Genomic DNA, 22,230 nt, shown 5'->3' on the forward strand with positions numbered 1-22,230 from the left:
GTACTATAGAACAGAAATCAAGTTACCACAAGCTGGACACTGGGTTCATAAGTCAAAGCTGGTTAAATAAATGTCTCCAGACTCAGGATGTGTTTCCAGAGTGAATCTTGCCCAGCCACCACATGGGGAATGGTAACTAAAGCTACAACAATCAATCAGGTAATGTTAGGTAGATTCCAGTGTAACCTGATTGACCCATTTGTCTTTATGCCTCGTGGAGGAGGTTCACCAAGCACGAACTGTGCACATCTAGGGATGGCTTTGTATGCTCTGTACAGACATATTCAGGGTGGAAACTTTCACCTGCTGCATTTGCTTGCTCTAATTGGTCTCTGCTTGCTTTTGTCCCAAGCAAGGCTTATTAGCATTCATTTAAACTCTATTCAGATGGCAATCAACCTATGAAAGATTTTATGTATAACCTGTTAAAATCAATGATACCTCATAAACTCCCATTCACATTAATTTTGGAAGGCCCATGCCTGGGACAGGGAGTAAAGATATTGACCCTGAAGCAAAGTCCCAAGTAGAGTTCCATTTAACAGCAAGTCTACAAAGACGATTGGGTTCATATCATAGAGAGCTTTGTGCATTTATCCGAGTGCGGACTTTCATTTGCAGATAGTAGAGAGCCCTCAATGCTTTCTGAGGACAGTGCCATGATCAGACCTATGATTTAAGCAAATAGCTCCCAAATTTACCTAAGCATCTTAGATTCTCACCCAAAAAGCAGAACTTCTCATTTTGCACCTTATATTCTGACTCAGAAACTCTGTAGTGAGACCCACAGAATCTGTATCTTTAAAAAGTACTTCAGGGAGGATTCTGAGATTACAAGTGCATAAATTATTAGGTTATGAGATGCATTTTTAGGAAGGTGAGTGTGGTGGTTAATAAAGAAGCTGAGGACTGGAGAAAAGGTAAGAAGGTATTGTGACCATCCAGTTGGGCAACAGAGAAATCTGATTTAGAGTTGGAGTGCTGGGAAATCAAAACTATGTCCACCCTGCCAAGTTCCTGGGAGTGTGTGGAAAGCATGGTTTCAATTGCAATGGGCACTAGAGAATGTTGGAAACTAATGATGCCTGTTACGTCAAGCTCGTTCTTGATAAATCCTATTTATCTTGACTAGTCCATGCTGATACTCCTCATGTAAACTTCCTTCCTGCCTGTGTAGCTTCGTGTAGCCTACATCTGCTTTTCTGATCAAATTAATGGAGTTATTGCCATGTAATCCCAAGGACCTTGATTTGTACAGAATCCTGCTATAGCTAGTTTCAAGCACAGAAGGCCTCTTTCAGGTCTGAGGAAAAAAACACTTTTGTATTTTAATTTATCCAAGAAAAGGCTGGTTACTATTGGCTCCAACACAAGCTATGGTACAACAGTCTCTTTTTAGACTTGACACATCCTCTAAGGTACTCTTAAGTCACATGAAATCCAGTGGAGCATTTTTAAGTCACAAAAACTGTTAAACTTTTCTTAAGCTCAGTTAGGCACCATTAAGTCTTACCAAGTTTAGTGAAGTCACAAGATTTAACCAGGCATAATGAGCATAGAATTTATACAACTTAATGAGAATTGATGAAGATTATTGAACCATATCCAGCCCTTAAGGCAACAACATCAAAATTTTAAAATTCAAATGAAGTAGAAGAGAACTATTCTTTTTTTTATTTTAAAGTAAAGCGAGGTACGTAAATTGACAAGCCTGTGTGTCCCCTTCCCTGAGGGCCCTTCATGACTGCTAATCTGATAAATTATTATGTGCTAACTTTTAATGGGTTACTCTCTTTCCTACCTCCCAGGTGGCATATATGCATTTTAATAGTCTTCTGTACAGGCTGCTTTTTACCAAGTACTGATTTAGAGTGTGGGAATTTTAGGCACCTACATAGACCTGTGAGGGAGGCAGTTAGACCTTTGGCCCCCCTCAGATCCCATTGTACATACAGGCCCATACTTTGACAATGCTGGGTAGAGAGTTGTGTTGGAAAGGAAGGGGGCTGGTGGTGAGTCATCCTTGGCTAAGTGCAATAAAGTAGGTCTCAAAACAGCCAGGGACATCAGATAACACATTTTCAGATCTCAAAGCAGCCAGGGACATCAGATAATGCATTTTCCTTGCTGGAGAGAGAATCAGTGACTCACTTGGCATTTTGTAGATTAGATCTTTCAGAATACTGTGTCACTGACTACATTCAAATGAGTCTTTATACATTTAATTAAGTAACATCTGTTTTATATATTATATTTTTAGAAAAGATTTTTAATTAGTTATAATAGGACATATAGTACTTTCTGCTTATTTTCTTGACAATATTTTCAATATTTAGCCAGTCTTTAGCTATTAAAGACTTGGACTTTCATTAGACATCTAGTCTTCATACTAATAACACTAATCATAATAAAGATAATGCTATCAAGCACATATGAGGCTTATTCTGTATCAAGTGTTATTCTAAGTGCTTTACAAATATGAACTCACTTAATTGTCACAACAACCCTCTGACATTAGAACTATTATTCTCTCCACTTACAGAGGTGGGGAAACTGAGGCATGGAGAGATTAGTGATTTCCCTAAGGTTACAAAACTGGTCAGTGGTAGGGCTGGGATTCAAACTCTGGCGGTATGGATTTAGGACCTACACTTTCAACCTATAACATCAGCAGTACTCAGTTTGGGGGCTTAGGATATACCATCATTATATTCCAGTTCTAGATAAAAGCATAATATACTTTTGATCTTTTTTTAAAAAAGGAAATTGAGTAACAATAACAACAACATGTTTTCATTTCTGCTTTCAATATTGTGTGTGAGAAAGAGAGGGGAGGGTTGGAAAGGAAAAGAGATTAGATTTGAATGTGAATAAGAAAAGGAAGTGTGGAAGAAATCACATAATTACACTACTTATTTTGAGAGCATGAGATTTGTGTAGGTAATTTCACTTTACATACTTCTATATTATTTTAATTTTTTTTACAAACATGTGAATAAACACACACACTGGTTGAGCATTTTACTGCACTCTTTGACACAACACTTGGTTTAGATTTCAACAATCCTCAGAGAAAATATCGGTCTTCCCTGTTCTGAAGCCTACCTAATACGGTGACTTTCATGTAACAGGTATTCAGTAACTGTTGTTTGTGTTATGTTATTGGGAAGTGTGCTGTTTGAACCATACCTCTTTATTCTCTCAGACTTCAGGATCATCATAAACTCTGCCAAGATTTAACTGTTTAGGAAGTTTTGATCAGCTCTCTAGCTCAAGGCTTGGCCAATTTTTTTTCTTCTCAAAGGAAAGGAAGCAAATATTTTAGGCTTTTCAGGTCATAAGATCTCTGTTGCAACTACTTCTGCCTCTGTAGTGTGAGAACAGCCACAGGAAATATGTAAAGAATGTGCAAGACTGAGTTCCAAAAAATTGTATTTATAAAAGCAGGGAAGAGGGCTGCTTTGGTCCAGGTCCATAGTTTTTTTTTTAATTTAATTTATTTATCTTTAGAGGGGAAGGGAAGGAGAGAGGGAGAGAAACATCAATGTATGGTTGCCTCTTATGCATCCCCTGCTGGGAACTGGCCTGCAAGGAACCGGCCTGCAACCCAGGCATGTGCCCAGACTGGGAATCGAACCGCAATTGTCTGATTTGCAGGCCCGCGCTCAATCCACTGAGCTACACCAGCCAGGGTAGGTCCATAGTTTTTGAACCCCTGCTCTAGCTACTCAGAACAGTGTTTCTTGTACTAAGAAACAACTGATTTACTTTGTTTTCAGGATACTATTCTCTGGCAGTTCTGTGGGTTTTGAACATTTGTAAAGGTATGATTGATGTGTTATAAACTCAGTTTGGAATTTTTCAGGTGTTTATGTAGTTAAGATTGTCTTATCCTACATTCCCACGGGGTTACATTTGGACACAGAACACACGGTGTCCCATTAGACATTTTACAAATACCTGGTTTTTGTTTGTTTGCATTGTTTAATCCTTAGTAACACTGAGATAGAAGGAATTCTTCCTTAGGACAGGGAAAGAAAGTTGTGGGTTGCACTTCTCTTTTGCTCTTTTCTGTGTCTCAGGTATGGGGAATTTATAGTTGCCTCAGACCTGTCATTTGATGATTTTATGCTTCTTGCGCCCACCCTATGGAAGGAAATTATTCCTCCAAAAGTGACATATCTTGTAGACCTTCCACCCCTCAAAGATGCCCCACTCTTACTTGGTTATAACTTCTACTGAGAATCATTAAGTCCTTGGGAACTGGACCAATTAGTTATTTCTTCATTACAGCTCCTTTGGGCCACATCAATAGCCAATTTACATAACCAACCCTGAACTTGTGATCTGAAGCATAGTGCAGATTTTCTACCTGTTTCCCACTTCAGTAAGGAAGCCCAGTTCTCCAAGAGCAACCTCCTCAAGGATAAAAGGAAACAGCCTTTATTTTGTAAATATTTTAAGTTCTTGGCATGCATGCTCCTATTCACAGTTCCTCCCAAGGGGTCATGCAACCCTTATACTATAAAGACCTTTGGCCACCTAATTATTACTTCATAAACAGTTGATGAGCAAAAGGTTCTAAGTATGAATAGTATTCAGATTGAGTAGTTAACAACCCCACCCCAAATTTGTAGCATTCTTCCCTCTAATCCCATGGAACTGATATCTAAATTCTCTTTGGAACAGGGCAAGGAGAAATCATACCTCCCCCATAGTCTTAACCATAAATTTAGAAAAAATATACATTGGATATAATGAGAGCACATTGTGTTCCATAACTTTAAAAGTCAATACTTTTTTGCTTATTTTTAACCTCTCTCCTGTGGACACATAGGCTAGATAAGAAATAAGGAGTGATATTTTTCTTCCTGCATGCTCTTAGACATGCAAGTATCTACTTTCATAAAATGTAAATTAAAACACACATTCATTTGCATAATATAATGGGTTAAATGTTTGTGTCCGACCAAATTTCATCTGTTGAAAACCTGATCCCAATGTGATGGTATCTGGATGCAGGACTTTTGGGAGGTAATTATATCACGAGTTTGGCACCCTCATAGATGGGATTCATCCTCTTATAAAAAGAGTCCAGACAGCTAGCTACTTTTTCCTATTCTGGCACCTTGATCTCAGATATTTGGCTTCCAGAACTGTGGAAAATAAGTTTTTGTTGATAAGCCACCCAGTTTGTGGTATTTTGTTATAGCACTTCGAGGTGACTAAAATACATGGCAAACTTTTGTCTTTCATTGACAACTTCGTTTACTCAAAAGAGGAAAGAGTATGGATTCCCAGAGGGAAGCCCCCAAAGCTAAGGCCATTTTAGTGGGATAGATTAGGATGGGTTGTCTCATTTCCATATCTGGTGGGCAAGAGGAAAAGGAAAAACTTGAGAAAAGAGAATTCTGTCTGTGAAGTCATAATGTCTAGAGGCTGCAAACCTCAGATGAAATAATAAAATTACTCAGAGACTGCAATTTAAACTTTATTTCATATCTCTTGTTAAATTACACAAAATCAGTGAATGGTTTGTAAAGCTACACCATTGGACAGATGTTTGCAGTTAAAATCACGGGACTGACATGATGCTGACAAAAAGTATATTTATAACATCGCTTATATACAATAATCAGTACAGACAAAAATGCACTTAATCTTTGCAAATCATGCACACCACGGCAACAACACAAAATGATTTTCTGTAACAAGCTTTTCCACTGGCTCAGGCTTCATCCTGCTTTCTAATTGTAACTATTAGTTTAAAAAGCAAACATTATCAATTAAAACTAAACAATATTGAAATACCACAGTGATCTAAAGAATATTTTAAAAACGCAATGTACACAAAATAGTTTCACTCTAAAACACTTTCACTTCAAGGCATGTTTGTTTTTTAAAAATTCCTTTTAGTTTTTCAGCTCTCAGAATTCTCAGGACTGCAATACTGTCAGACAAAGCAAAACTTAGATATTTTGATACACATTCAAAGTCATGAAAATTTCATTTTAAACTCAAATACTCAGCTTCTTGTCCAGCTTGTGGCCATATTATTACAAATGAAACAAGATCATGCAAATGAGCAGATTGTACAAGATATGACTTATGATCATACTTCTAAGCATGGCCCTCTTGAAAACATAAATGCCACTTCCATTGCCTTGTCTGATTGACAGCCAGGGGGTTAGTGTAAATTCTTTAAAAAGTACAGCAAAATCTGTAAAATGAAGCTTCCTCAAATTACAATGTTTCATAGTACAGTGGGCTATGTACTTTTTTTTAGCTTTTCTCAATTTATAATAAGTACCCTAAAAGTATTTATGTATAGACTTACAATACTAAATCATTTTCCTCAACCTTTATGCTGATACTTAACCTCATTGCAGCACAGTGTTTCCTTTGGTTCTTTCTTAAAATAAAACCTGGTAGAGGGTTAACCCAAAATATCGAGGTACAGCTTTTGGTGTTAGTGAATAACTCTGGCTATCCTAATGCTTATTCTACCATGTTTTTCTCTTGTACTTGTCTACAATCTGTCAACACAAAAAAGAATTAATGGGCTACATATAGCCAGCCCATCTGGAAACATCACAGTAAAAATGTACAGAGTAAATAATAATTAATTCACATTTGGGTTCAATTCTACTTGATCAAGAATAACTTCAGCAATATTTTTTAGCACATTATCCTGTTCAAGAGTTTCTTGATAAGGACCTCACAACACAAATATTGATAAGACAATTCTATAGAAAATCCTGACTTCTATTCAGGGTTATATATCACAATAAATTCAGCAACACACCATTTAGATGATGAAGATTCTATAAATGGATTAATTTGGAATGAGCACAACTCAGAAGCCTTCAAATGAAAAAGAGGCAATGCCAAAAAGATTCCAGAAGTGTTGAAATTACAGTGCCCAGAAAGTGTCTGTAAATCAGATCTTTCCATTGGTATTCCATTTAGAAAAAAAATGTTTTGTTAATATGAGATACACCCTGTTTAAAACCTTCAAGGAATAGAAGGTAGAAAAAGTTTAAAATTTTAAACATCTCTTAAGTAGCAAGATATGAGTCCTGTTTTACTTGAAAAGCCAATATTTTTACATAAAACTACCCATGTTTGGGAGAGAAACTTTTCATTTTCTACAGTTTGGTAAAATTTATCATCACTTCTTATTCTATTTAAATAGCTTCCCTGTTAAAAATCAGAAGAAAATAAAAGGTTGTTTATTTTAATTTTAGTTTTTAAAAAATGTTTATATTCATGCTTACCCCTAAAAATTTGCTTGTAAGATTGAGTTTTAATAGTGCATCATAAATAATTTGAAGTTCATGTTTAGTGGTATTAAATGGCCCCATTTTGTTTTCATAAGTAATTTGAGAATCTCTTAATATATCTAAAGAGCAATATCTGGTGAGTCGGATTTGGCTTTTGGAGTTTATAAATATCCCAACAAACCAAAAAAAAGACAATTTAATTACATATTGAAATTTGTTATACCCACGCACAGTATAACATTTAATTGAAAGGCAACTGTAAAGGCAACATTTTAACTTTTTTCAGCTTCCAAGCTTAGGGAAGCAAGATGTGTTTGAACACGCTCATCTTTTCAAATTGGCCATATTCTTACCGGCGCTTTGGGAGGAGTGTGCTTTTAAAAGCCTTTGGCCATTTAACGCCATTTCTCTACATTGCCTATGTAATCATTGGTGCCATTGCTGGTGTTGCTATCGCTCTGCTCTTGGCCTGTGTTCTGCTTCTGGTTTTCCAGGTTCTCTTTCTGGCTTGCATTCTGACTTGAACTCTGAGTCAGATTCTGAAGCAGATTTTGAATCAGATTCTGGGTCACATTTTGATTTACGTTCAGATTTGGCTTCTGACTCTGATTCTGATTCATATTCTGGCTCTGGACCTGACTCTGGCTCTGGAAATGGGTCTGAAGGAACCTTCCCTTCAGAAATTTGCGTTGCTCCTGACGTTTCCGCCTAGCTTCCTGATGTTCCTTCTGCCTCATAAACTGATACCTTTGCAAAAAGAGATCTTTTGCATAGCTGTACAATTCCATATCCAGAAAATTCAGCCCTTCAATACGCTTTTGGATTTCCTCATTGATCTCTACACTAGATGCCCTAGTGGTATTATATTGGGTAAATGGTGAAATAAAGTTCATGTTGAAGGTTTTCTCAAACAGATACTGAGTCTTCCGCTGAAACTCAGTTAAGCCAAAAAATGCCATGTGCTTCAGATTCGATTTGGCACTTTCCAGGAGGACCTTGTTTCTTTGCTTTTCGGGCATGACAGAGAGGTTGTAGCAGCCTACTAGGGTCAAGTCAGAGAGCATGCGCACCTGGCGATTGTTGGCTAGATTATAGGGACAGTCCATGAACTCTTTCAGTGGGCAGCCGGACCAGTCATCACCAGTGTAGCAGCTGGGCAGCTCTTCAGAGGTTGGGGGCCTTCCATCGCAGACATGCAGTGATGCTTTCCATGTCGCCCCTCTCTGGACATGCCTCCACTCACTCAAGTACCGGGACACTGGGTCTCGGAGGATGGTGATATAGTGGAAGTTTCTATGGAAAAAGTACAAAGACCAACAGTGAGGGGTGTAGGTGACATAAGTGGCAACAGGGAGGTCCATGGGATATGCAATGTTCACTGGCCAGTAAGGAAAGCAAAAGGGGGAATGATGGAGATCTGGTGGCATTTGTCCTGTAAATTGTGCTGTACTCTCTGAGTTTCACTAGCCTATCCAGATAGCTAATCCTTTCACCCAACTTGCTGGTATGAAAAGTTTAGACCTAAGACATTGGCCTTGTCCTTCTTCACTCCCCCCTTTTTTCTTCCCCCTCCCCCTTGTGCTCTGTTTCTCTCTCTCCAACCACATACAACATCCTTTGAATAACCCCATTTGCAAAGTAAGCAACCATTTTATTTCACACCCCAACCCAAAACCCCCCACAAACTGATCATGAAATAGAGACTCAGTGGAAGTGCTTACTGAGGTGACATGGAATTGATAAGTGAACACAAATTCTAATATTTCTCACTAGGTATACAAATACTTTTTCCCCAATATCCAGTCTAATCAGGATATCTAACTAAAAAATAAAACTTCGCTGATAGAGTATCTGATGTGATATCTTGGATTTTGGCTGTTGCCATAACATCATGGTTCATATATCATGGAAGTGGAATGTAGAGATAGGCAGACCAGCTCAGTACCTCCAGAAGTAAACATTGTGGTTAAGCACTGACTGAAATAGACATGGTATCTGCCAATGGCATATATGCAAGCAACTACCTTGGTTTCAGTCTTTGCTCACATAATTTTCCCAGGATAGGAAAGTTAACTCTACCAGTATCAAAATGCCCCTTTTCTTTACCCACCAAAAGAACACCTGGATGCCAGCAAGAATGGAGGCTTAACTATGTGGCTCTGTTCATTTAAAAACTGCTAACTAATAAAATTGTTTGTTGAAATAGCAAACTAGCAAATATTTAAATCACGCAATCACACCCCCTATATACAGCAGGTGTACATACAATCACCACACCCCAGAAATATTAAGGTGTCTGATGTGATCAGGTATACACAGGGGAGAACAATCTTGGGGTGAGCTTTTAATAAGAAATGAGTTTATGCTTAGGTTCAGTGGATGAAAGATGAAGTAATGGAAAGGCATATTATTCAAGGAAAAGAATAATAAACTCTGAATATTAACACTCAGTTCCTTAAAGAAAATCTGGGGAATGGCTTGTATCTTTTTCTGAAGTTTTTTTCATTCCCATATGAGATAGTGGTGGTTCTGTACACATCCATGAGGAGCACAGAGGAACCGATTCAATCACCCAACTGACTATGTGGGCTGATGTCCTCTGAAGAAACATTTCTTCAAAGTCTTGGGCTTTGAGCAACGTGAGTACTCTGGGAGCTCTCCCACTGACTTCTATTCTGTTCATGGTGTTTCCTCTATCTGGTGGGTGCGACCCTCTTTATTTCATTGGAAAATTCTACTTGTATTTCCAATTCCAGCCCAAATACTATCTCTCTTCTGAGAAAATTTATCACAACCCTTGCTGCCAGCCATGGCCTCTTCCCTGAGTCACATAGCACTTCCACACTTAGTCTGTGTTAAAACACTTTTGACACTATACTGCAATTGCATGTTTGTATTTCTGCTTAAAGTATGTTTAGACAAGGGTTCTGTGCTATTCTTCTAGAACTCTCATCCCATCCATCCCAGCTTTGTACTTTGGCCTTTATACATGGTACAAAGCAGAATCTCAATAACTCCTTTAATTGTTTATTTAATTAACTATTCTGGAGAAGCTGGAAACAAAGAAGGATATGATTGGTCATATAAAAACTCTGGAAAATCTCCCATGTGCCTTTCAAAAATCACATAAAAGAATTTTTAGATGTGCCGTGCCTTCTCACACAACCAAGTTTAGAGACAACTAAATATTAGCAACAGAAAACACAGCCAGAACACGGAAAATTGAACTTTTTGGAAGTCCGTTAACAACAAATTCTTCAGCCGGACCGGTAAGGGGCGAAACCAGCGGCTGGTGAAGCGGGGTTGCCCAAGAGGACTTGGTCAGATGGACTCAGGCATGCAGAATCCAGGCGCAGGGTTGAACCTAGTGAGTGACCAGGCGAGCGACCGCGGAGGAGACAGCGGAGGAGCGGTGCTGCACGTTGACTATGGTCGCGCATTTGTGCGCGGGTGGACAGGCGAGGGAGTGGGCGGTTGGACCGGGGCCTGGCGGGGCCCAGTGGGGCCCGCGGCAAGCGGCAGTGGAGAATGCTGCCATTTCCCTGCTCTGACCCCACCTCCACATACAGCGTCATAACCCAGCGACTCTTAGTGGCCCGGCCCAGGGGAACCACCTCAGGCACTGCTCCTCACCCAGTGGCACAAAACAGCAGAGGGGGTCGCCATTTCCCAGCTCTGACCACGCCCCCACATACAGCATCACAACCCAGTGACCTGGGAGTCCAAGGCGCCGCTTCTCACACTTAAAGGGCCCGAACAGACCAAAAATGGCGCAGGAAGATCTCAAAGCCCCAGAGCCTATAGATCTAAGCTATGAAGAAATAGCAAAACTCTCAGACGCACAGTTTAAAACACTGGTCATCAGGATCCTCACAGAACTGGTTGATTATACCCACAAATTAGAAAAATATATGAAGGCGAAACTAATTGAAATGAATGGAATTGCACAGGACACCAATAGCGATGAAAAGGAAACTGGGACTCAAATCAATGGAGTGGACCAGAAGAAAGCAAATAATGGCCAAACAGAAAAGAGTCAAGAAGCAAGAATTCAAAGAAATGAGGAGAGTCTTAGGAACCTCCAGGACATCTTTAAACGCTCCAACATCCGAATTATAGGGGTACCAGAAGGGGGAAAGGCACAGCCACCAGTGGAAAACTTATTTGAACAAATAATAAAGGAGAACTTCCCCAATCTGGCAAAGGAAATAGACTTCCAGGAAATCCAGGAAGCTCAGAGAGTACCAAAGAAGTTGGACCCAAGAAGGAACACACCAAGGTACATCATCATTACATTAGCAAAGATTAAAATGAAGGAGAGAATCCTAGAAGCAACAAGAGCTAAGGGGACAATCACCTACAAAGGAGTCCCCATCAGACTGTCAGCGGATTTCTCAAAAGAGACCTTACAGGCAAGAAGGGGCTGGAAAGAGGTATTCCAAGTCATGAAATCTAAAGACCTACAACGAAGATTGCTCTATCCAGCAAAACTTTCATTTAGAATGGAAGGACAGATAAAGTGCTTCTCAGAGAAGATCAAATTCAAGGAGTTCATCATCACCAAGCCCTTATTATATGAAATGTTAAAGAGACTTATCTAAGAAAAAGAAGTTAAAGGAACATGAACAGTGAAAGGACAACAAACTCACAGTTATTAACAACCACACCTAAAACAAAAGCAAACTAAAAGGACAGCTAGATCAGGAGTGGAAACATAGAAATGAAGATCTCAAGGAGGGTTAGCAACAGGGGAGTGGGAGGAGGAGAAGGGGGGAGAAGGTATAGAAAATAAGTAGCATAAACAGTAGATAGAAAATAGATGGGGGGGGGAAGAATAGCATGGGAAATATAGAATCTAAAGGACTTGAGACACATGGTCATAAACTAAAGAGGGGGTAATGGTGGGGATGGGGGGTAGGGTGGAGGGGAATGAAAGGGGGAATAGAACAACTGTAACAGCATAATCAATAAAAAATTTTTTAAAAAAGAATTTTTAAATAACCTTAAATATATTTTTTTCTGGAATAAACAAGCATGGACACAGAAGCACTCGGGAGTGAGGATAGAGAGGGAGCCAAGGTCACCTTCACCTATCTCACTCTTTTTCTTTCTTTTTTTTAATGTATGACTATGACTTTTTAATGTAATTTTACTGTATGTCTCTGAGTCCTTTTTTGTTGCTTGAGCCTTCTACTCCCTAACCCACCAATAGCTGTCATCTTGCTCTTTATCTATGAGTCTGTCTCTATTTTGCTTGTTCAGTTTGTTCATTAGATTCCGCATATGAGTGAAATCGTATAGTATTTGTCTTTCTCTGAGTGGCCTTTTCACTTAGCATAATGTTACTCTGATCCATCCATGCTGTTACAAAAGGTACAAATTTCTTCTTTTTTGTGGTTGATTATATTCCATTGTATATCAACTTCAATGGATAGATCTTCCAAACAGAGAATCAACAAGGAGAGAGCAGCCTTAAATGACACACTAGATCAAATGGATTTAATTGATATCTTCAGAGCATTTCATCCCAAAGCAGCAGAATATATATACTTTTCAAGTGCACAGGTAATGTTTTCTAGGATAAACCACACACTAGGATACAAAACAAGTCTCAACAAATTTAAAAAGATTAAAATCATATCAAGAATCTTCTCTGGCCATAATACTATCAAACTACAAATCGATCACAAGAAGAAAAGTGAAAATACACAAAGATGTGAAAGCTAAATAACATGTTATTAAACAATGAATGGGTCACTGCTTTTCTTAGGGTCTGACTTAGCTGGCGCCAGTAAAATTCATCTCAGTAAAGATGCAGTGCTAATGAGTAGGAGCTTTTGTTTCCCAGCAGCCTTTAGCAACAAAAGTTGCAACTATTCCCGTGGGCTTCTACCTTCTACTCCTAGTTTTGGTATTCACTCATTCATTCATTCATTCATTCGGTATATATTTATCGAGCCTTTATGCTAGACCTCAGGTGATAGTTTAGTGGCAATTAGTCTGATTATTTGAGAAAAAAGAAATTTATGAAGTTCAGTGACACATTTGGATTAATCTTTCAACCACTTTTTCCAACTATGCATTATAATGAGGTCTGACACGCGTTTTAAATCACCCTAGTAGAGTCACCTTCATGCTCAGCTAACAGTCCTCCTTAAATCAGTATGCTTTACTGATTGAAGCCTACAGTGACATCTTCTGGTAAGTCCTAGAGTGCAGCCTGGTGCCAGTCTGAGGCTCTCCTTTCTAACAACTCTTCAGAGCAGATGGATCACAACTACCAGAGTTAGTGTCAGGACCAATAATTTGTAAGTACCATTCCCACACTGAGAGAGAAAATAAGCACCACAGAAAAGCAGAGACAGACATTCAGAGAGTCTCTCATGTTCTGGATGTATGACTTATTTCACTTGAAGATCCCCAGTGCCCATATGAGATGAGGGCAGACCAGTGTTGGCAGCCTTAGTCTGTAGGGCTTATTATGGCAGCAAGAGAAATTAGAGGAGCCTACACATAGGTGTACGTGCACACACACACATTGCCCCAGCGATTACATTTACCCCACATTCAGATGACAATAGCTCTGGAGATTCAGTGATTGCCTACAGCCTTGTTCTTCCAGAAAAACTAGGCCTGGAGGCCTAGACTGCCATACCTAGGGAGACTTGATGCTGCTTAAAAAATTATCTCATGTGGGGACTTCCGCCAAGATGGAGGCATAGGTGGATATGCCGTGCCTTCTCACACAACCAAGATTAGAGAAAACTAAATATTAGCAACAGAAAACACAGCCAGAACACGGAAAATTGAACTTTTCGGAAGTCCGTTAACAACAAATTCTTCAGCCTGACCGGTAAGGGGCGAAACCAGCGGCTAGCGGAGCAGGGTTGCACAGGAGGTCTCGGTCAGACGGACTCAGGCCTGCGGAATCCAGGTGCAGAGTCGGACCTAGTGAGCGACTGAGCGAGCGACCAGGCGAGCGACTGCGGGGGAGACAGCGGGGCAGCGGGGCTGCGTGTTGACTGAGGTCGCGCATTTGTGCGCGGGTGGACAGGCGAGGGAGTGGGCGGTTGGACCCAGCCGGCAGGTCCCCACGGCAAGCGGCAGTGGAGGGCGCCGCCATTTCCCTGCTCTGATCCCACCTCCACATACAGCGTCATAACCCAGTGACTCTGAGTGGCCCGGCCCTGGTGAAACACCTAAGGCGCTGCTCCTCCGCACCCAGCTGTGAGAAACAGCAGAGGGAGCCGCCATTTCCCCGCTCTGACCACGCCCCCACATACAGCGTCACAACCCAGTGACCTGGGAATCCAAGGCGCCGCTTCTCACACTTAAAGGGCCCGAACAGACCAAGAATGGTGCAGGAGGATCTCAGAGCCCCAGAGCCAATAGATCTAAGCGATGAAGAAATAGCAAAACTCACAGACGCACAGTTTAAAACATTGGTGATCAGGATCCTCACAGAACTGGTTGATTATACTGAAAAATTAGACAAATATATGAAGGCGAAACTAATTGAAATGAATGGAATTGCACAGGAAACCAATAGCGATGAAAAGGCAACTGGGACTCAAATCAATGGAGTGGACCAGAAGAAAGCAAATAATGGCCAAACAGAAAAGAGTCAAGAAGCAAGAATTCAAAGAAATGAGGAGAGTCTTAGGAACCTCCAGGACATCTTTAAACGCTCCAACATCCGAATTATAGGGGTACCAGAAGGGGGAAAGGCACAGCCACCAGTGGAAAACTTATTTGAACAAATAATAAAGGAGAACTTCCCCAATCTGGCAAAGGAAATAGACTTCCAGGAAATCCAGGAAGCTCAGAGAGTACCGAAGAAGTTGGACCCAAGAAGGAACACACCAAGGCACATCATAATTACATTAGCCAAAATTAAAATGAAGGACAGAATCCTAGAAGCAGCAAGAGCTAAGGGGACAATCACCTATAAAGGAGTCCCCATCAGACTGTCAGCGGATTTCTCAAAAGAGACCCTCCAGGCAAGAAGGGGCTGGAAAGAGGTATTCCAAGTCATGAAATCTAAAGACCTACATCCAAGATTGCTCTATCCAGCAAAACTTTCATTTAAAATGGAAGGACAGATAAAGTGCTTCTCAGAGAAGATCAAATTCAAGGAGTTCATCATCACCAAGCCCTTATTATAGGAAATGTTAAAGGGACTTATCTAAGAAAAAGAAGTTAAAGGAACATGAACAGTGAAAGGACAACAAACTCACAGTTATTAACAACCACACCTAAAACGAAAGCAAACTAAAAGGACAGCTAGATCAGGAGTGGAAACATAGAAATGAAGATCTCAAGGAGGGTTAGCAACAGGGGAGTGGGAGGAGGAGAAGGGGGGAGAAGGTACAGAAAATAAGTAACATACACAGTAGATAGAAAATGGGGGGGGGCAAGAATAGCATGGGAAATATAGAATCTAAAGGACTTGAGACACATGGTCATAAACTAAAGGGGGGGTAATGGTGGGGATGAGGGGTAGGGAGGAGGGGAATAAAGGGGGAATAGAACAACTGTAACAGCATAATCAATAAAAATAAAAATAAAAAATAAAAAAATGAAAGACTGGAAACTATGGAAAAAAATTATCTCATGTGTTAAAAGGAAGATCTGCTGAAAGGCAGGTCTCTGGGAGTGTCCAGTGACCTCCCAAATTGCATAATGGATTGTAATTGGGAAGGCAGGTAAGGATAATACCTGGGAGTTTTAGCTGGACAAAGAATCTAGGACAGTCATTCTTCTGAGAAAAGAGTTGTTACAGAATTGCCAGAAGAAAAGTCTTACCACCCACTGAAAATGAGGGCATGAAAGCCCAACCTTAAGGGCACAGAGACTTGTGCCTTTTCCAGAGGTCAGTTCAGTTCAAGCACCTAATGTGACAGGGATGGGGGTCACTGATGGGGGTGAGAGGTGGGAACCTAAGAAGAGCATTTCAATATAATATGCTTTTAATGTTAGAGCAAGTATGAGGCACAATGAAAGCAACTTGCAGTGATTCTTAGGCTAACCTCACAATAGAGGAAGAGTTTCTGTGGCTTTATTTTGAAAAACAAGTAAGAATTCGATGAGGCAAGAAGAGAGAAACAAAAGATTAGACAGGAAGATTAGCATAAGCAAAAGCACAGAGGCATAAACTAGCCTGTTGTATGTGAAGGAGGTGCATTAAAAACATCTTACTAGGAATTACAGTCGTGGCAGGAATTGAGCATAAAGAAGTAGTAATGAACCTGGTTGTGGAAGGCAACAGATGCCATATTTAAGAATTTAGATTTCTATAGGCAACAGGGAGGCCTTTGAAAGGTCTTAAGCAGGGAAGTAACATGAAGAGATCTGTGTTTTAGAACAATCACTGTGTACAGTGTGTGAAGATGAAATTAGGGAAATTAATTCAGGTTACCATAGAAAACAAGACCAATGGGTCAAAAGGCAGTTCCATTTTTAGTTTGTTGAGGAAATCCCACCAACAGTGCACTAGGGTTCCCTTTTCTCTACAACCTCCCCAGCACTTAACTGTTTGCTGATTTGCTTATGATGGCCTTTCTGATTGTTGTGAAGTGGTATTTCATTGTAGTTTTAATTTGCATCTCTCTGATGGTTAGTGATGCTGAGCATCTTTTCGTATGTCTCTGGGCCCTCCTCCTTGGAGAAGTGTCTGTTTAGGTCTTTTGCTCAATTTTTAATTGGATTGTTTGTCTTCCCGGTGTAACTGGAGAGTATTGTGCTAAGTGAAATAAGCCAGGTGGTGAAAGACAAATATTGTATGATCTTACCTATAAGTGGAACCTAATCAATAAAACTAACAAGCAAGCAAAATATAACCATCAACGTGGAAATAAAGAACAAACTGACAGTAACCAGAAGTGAGGAGGGAGGAGGATAACAGGGGAAGGGTCAAGTCAAGGAACATGTATAAACAGGAAAAGGAAAACAGGATCAAATGTGGGGATTGGGTAGGGCAGGTGAGAGTAATGGGGGAAAATAGGAACAACTATAATTGAACAACAATAAAAAAATGAAAAAAAAAGAAAACAAGACCAATGAAGGTGAGCATATTAGAGAAATATTTTAGAGGTTGAATTAACAACACTTGGTGACAAAATGAATGCAGGGGAAAGGAAGGAAAACAGGCTAAGGATGCCTATCAGGCTCTGGCAGAAGTTTTGAAGTACCTAAGGGTCACTTAAAGACAGACTTGAATGAACAGATCTAATACTCAGTAATCTGGGCTAAAATAAAGATATGGAATTGTCAGCAAAAAGTGATAGTTTCAGACTGTGAGGACCTATTTAGATTTTGGTATTTAATTCCACACATGTAGCTTCAGGAATTTAAAAGACAGCACTGCGCTGACCAGTGTGGCTCATTTGGTGGGGCATCATTTTACAAAGTCAAAGGTCACCAGTTTGATTCCTAGTGAGGGCACCTGCCTGGGTTGTGGGTTTGGACCCTGGTCAGGGCATGCCTGACAGGCAATCAATTGATGTTTCTCTCTCACATCAATATTTCTCTCCATCTCTTTCTTCCTCCTATCTCCTCTCTACAAATAAATAAATGTAAAGAAATAAAAGACAACATTTAATACCGCAAGGTTCTTCTTCTTTATGCTAAACATGGTTTTTCACTATTCTCTACCCAGCTTAGAGTCCCCTCACTGTCCTCTTGTTTACCTCTAAATATATCCCACTTTATTGGAACATGTCCTCCAGGCATAATCTGACAAGCAACAAGTGGAGATAATCTATCCCCTCCCTCATTCTTGACACCATTTCTCCATGTGGTCTCATATCATATTGGCCTTTTTTTAGCAGACATGCCGCACCACTGACACACAGTCAACTAAATTCTTTCATTCACAATATGCCATTCTGAAACACAATTTACGTTCCCCTACACTGATGCAGTTTACCTGTGGTTCTGTATTTCTGTTAGAGTAAATCTGAGCTTGTCAAAACATACCTAGATTTTTATTATATCCTCCAATACCATCACCATATCTTGTAACTCTTTTCTACCATGGCCATATCCAGGCAGGGATCAAAACAATAAAAATGCAGGTGAAAGTAGGTCTAGGGCAGTTTTGGGAAATCTTTCAGGTTGACATAAACCCGAAGACTGCTGATGAATGGGCTGATTTAATTTTACACTAGTGAGCCAAGTTCAACCACAGGAAAATCACTCAGCCTGTTTCAGTTCATAGTATTTGGACAAAATTATCTTGTGACCAAACATGTTACTTAATTTAGATGACCAGGAGTCACATCTTTAAATTGAAGTCATAACTCCCCATCAGTTACCTGGATTAATCTAATGGCCATTGTTTTTGTTGTTGTTTTGGGGATTTTTTTTTTTACTTCTGTTGCCTTTACAGGCTGAACACAGTGAAAGGTTTGCTACCCTGTACAAGGCTAGGCCAGTTTTCTCCTCTTATTGATAAGTAACTGAGGAAACAACAATAGCAACCAATGTTGTTTGAGCAAGAAACCTAGGGGCCACCTTGACTCCTCAGTCTTGCCCATGTCTAACATCTGAACCTTCCTCAAGTCATGCTGTCTCTGGTTTTTCATAGCTCTCAAATCCATCCTTTCCGCTGCCTGATGTCAGGCTCTCATCACTTCTCTACTGGGTCACTGCAGCAGCATTCTGGCCCATCCCACTGACTCCACTCTCGAATCCATTCCACACCCCTATACAGCAGATATCTGACTTCTCATTCCCTAGTTAGGACCTGTCAGTGGCTCCTAATCAACTATGTTATGAAGTCCATTCTCTTCTACATGGTAGACACAGCCTCATGGGAGCTGGCAACCATTTTTCTTTCTCTCCACCTTTATCTGTGTTGCACATCTTCCTCCTTTTCCTGAATGGTTTTCCAACTCCCCTTTCCCTCCTCTGAATCTCAGACATTTGTCAATATCTGGAGACATTTGCTCATCACAATTGGGGGACAAGTATTAATGGCATCTAGTGGGTCAGGTTTCAGGATGTTGCTAATCATGCTACAATGCAAAGAATTACTCAACCAAATATCAAAAGTTGTCAAGGTTGAGAAACTCTGATCAATATTCTATGTCCCAGGTATGTAGAAATGATATTAATTTTCCAAATTGGTCACAGGTACTTTTACATGGCTCCTGCCTGTCTTTTGTAGGTTATCTGGAAAACTTTAAAACTCAACTCTATGATTGCCTCCTTTATGAAACCTTCCTTGACATTCCTGTGAAGGTTTAACTGCCCTCATATTCCTTTGCTCCAACTACACTGGTATTCTCCCACCGTAGCATTTATCACGATGTGCTGAGATTGTAAAGTGATTTTTCTGCTTCCCCAATAATAACATGAACCCTGGGAGGGCAGGGGCCATGCATCATTTATCAACATAATCTCCTCTGAGCCAGGCACAATGTTTGACATAAAATAATTGATTAATAAAAGATTGTGGAATGAACATGTGCAGCAAAAGCAGCAGAATTTAGGATAAGCTAGGAAAGTGCATATATTTTTCTTTGATGAGGAAAAGCCACTAGATGTCACTATTAAATAAAGATATACCATTTTGTATCTGTGATGGATATTTTGAGGAGGTCTAGCTGTGAAGGAGATCTAGTAATATTTAGCAGCTGCCCCTGTTTTTCTATGCATCATCCCACTGGTAAAAAGGGCTAAGGAGTTTAAGGATATTAAATGTAAGTAACTGGATAAAAAGAACCACATTTTTTCATTTTATTTTAACAGTACTTTATTTGCAATGAGTACCTAAGTTCTAAGCCACACAATCCTAGACTGTCAGAACAAGAAGAAAAACATCTAGGTCAAACCCTTCACTTTAGAGATGGGGAAATCAAGGCCCTAAGAGAGGCAAGATTTTGCCCAGAAGTCACAAGTGGCCAGTGGCCCTTGGGAATCACTCTACATGAAAAGAATATTCCTGGGCTGAAGGCCTGTGTTTTTAGTAGACCCTGTCTTTGTGTTTGTTATTTACCTAAGACAGCAAATAAACCACACCTGAAGGAGTTTACTAACCTGCATTAAGAGGAAGCATTAGGCTGTTGAGAGACTGCACTTCCTTATACCAATTGCCAGGAGCTAGGGGTGTTTGCACCTGGCAGTTATACATTAACTTCCAAAAATACTGTGAATCAGATAATATTGCTGCCATTTCAAGGAGGCAGAAACTGAGACTCAGAGAGAAATGAACTGACTCAACGCCATGTTAAAAGTTAAGTAGGGGTGCTTAGACTTGAACCTGGTTATCTCTGACTCCAGAACATGTATTCTTCCCAAGTCTAGTCCTGGGTCACAAACCTGTGACTTCTGCCTCCAAAAACAAACTAAAGATATGATTCTCAAATTGTAGCCCCAGAACTGGAAGCATCAGCATCACTTAGCACCTTGTTAGAAATATACATTCTTGACCATGTATTGAAGCAGAAACTCAGGGTTTGATCTTGGCAATCTGTGTGAACAATCTCTTTAGGAAATTCTGATGCACACACATGGTTGAGTTTGAGAATCATTGTCCCACATATACGGCTTCAGAGATCAAAAGTCTCTCAGAGATCACAGGGAGTACCCAGAGTGTGGACAAGCCAAATTAGCTCCCAAGAGCAAGTCTGAGCACCTCACTTTACTCCTTGGACAAGCCCTAAAGATGCCCATTTTGGTCCAAAGAAATCCCAGAGATCTTTGCCTGAGCAAAGTTATGAGGATCACGCTATAAACATTTACTTTAAGGCAACTGGTTCACAAAAGGCCAGAATAAGGTTCTTCCTGCATTACTCAAAGGGGAATAAATATCAAAGACATTTTTATGGAAGAAGTCCAGCAAAACTATACTAGTTAAGGTCATAGGAGTGATCAATAAAAAGTTAATTTAAGAAAGGTAAAAAATTCTTAGCCCAAATCAATAGGAGGGAACATTTTATACCTGTAGCTTAGTTGTACTTTTTTTAAAGTTCAGCCTTTCCACATCTTGTTCTTGAATCAATGATGAGTGTTAAAAAAATAAGAACTGTAGTAGGTGGTTGTAAGTAAAGTCTCCAAGCAGTGGGAGTTATATATGACATTGAATCATTAATGCTGAAGGTCTGGTCTCCTTCCTCAGTTAATGAGGTATAAACCAACAGCATGGATCCTTGTGTTGCATATAAATGACTTGGTCAAAGCAAGAAGGACGGTTTTCAGATCAAACAACATTAATACATGAACACAGACTAAAGAGAAGTATAGTTAATTGAATCAAATGAAAAATTTGACCCCTCAAGCCCTGGAGTTGTGATTTTAACTGCTTTTCTTGTATGACTCATATACTGGCAGTCCCCAAAGAAGACTTCTGTAAACACTGTGATCAGCAGTGACGGCAGCCTCATGAAAGAAGTGTAGGTCTTCGAGAGGGGACCACTTTGAAGTGGGTAGATGCTCAACTAAATATGTTGTTTTTGGCACATTTGTCCAAATGGTCTTGTGGCTTAGTAGTCATGCTTTATCTGGTGAGAATGGGGAGCTTCCACCTTCACATAGAAAGGGTTACTTATAGCAATGTCACCCATGATTTCATTTAATTGTCTTCACAACATTAGGGAGACCTAAATAATCTGGACACTGAACCTCTCCCTCTCCTCTGTAAGTTGATGCTGTGGGTTCATGGTTAGGTCAGGCACCCCTGAACAACCCAAGAGATGTGGGGAGCAAGACCAATCCTTGGGAGTCCATTGATCTGTAAGACAGCTAAGATGTTAACTAGTTCTTTTAATGGATTGACTAAAGTTCTTAACAAGGCATAATCATTCCAAGCAAATACTGGACATCAAACCAACTTGAAAGAGGCTAAATGTCTTTGTACCCACCAAACAAGCTATTCAGTTCTTTTGCAGTGGTTTTCTACTATTCTTCCTCTCTCACCCAAGGGAGTAGTTCCATGTTTATAAGG

The 22,230-nt window shown here is 40.0% G+C and overlaps 1 protein-coding gene across 1 annotated transcript in view; it reads right to left on the bottom strand.

The window, feature by feature from the left end:
• Positions 1 to 5,499: 5,499 nt before the first annotated feature.
• HS6ST2 (heparan sulfate 6-O-sulfotransferase 2) overlaps positions 5,500 to 22,230 on the bottom strand; it is a 332,785-nt gene continuing 316,054 nt past the window's right edge. The window contains exon 3 of the mRNA XM_037146369.2: positions 5,500 to 8,576. Coding sequence (XP_037002264.2) covers positions 7,679 to 8,576 — 898 coding nt within the window. The 3' untranslated portion in view covers positions 5,500 to 7,678. The remainder of the gene's footprint in view (positions 8,577 to 22,230) is intronic.

The sequence above is a fragment of the Artibeus jamaicensis genome, unplaced genomic scaffold (genome assembly GCF_021234435.1).
Source record: "Artibeus jamaicensis isolate MK-2021 breed Jamaican fruit bat unplaced genomic scaffold, CSHL_Jam_final contig_240, whole genome shotgun sequence".
Lineage (NCBI taxonomy): Eukaryota > Metazoa > Chordata > Mammalia > Chiroptera > Phyllostomidae > Artibeus > Artibeus jamaicensis.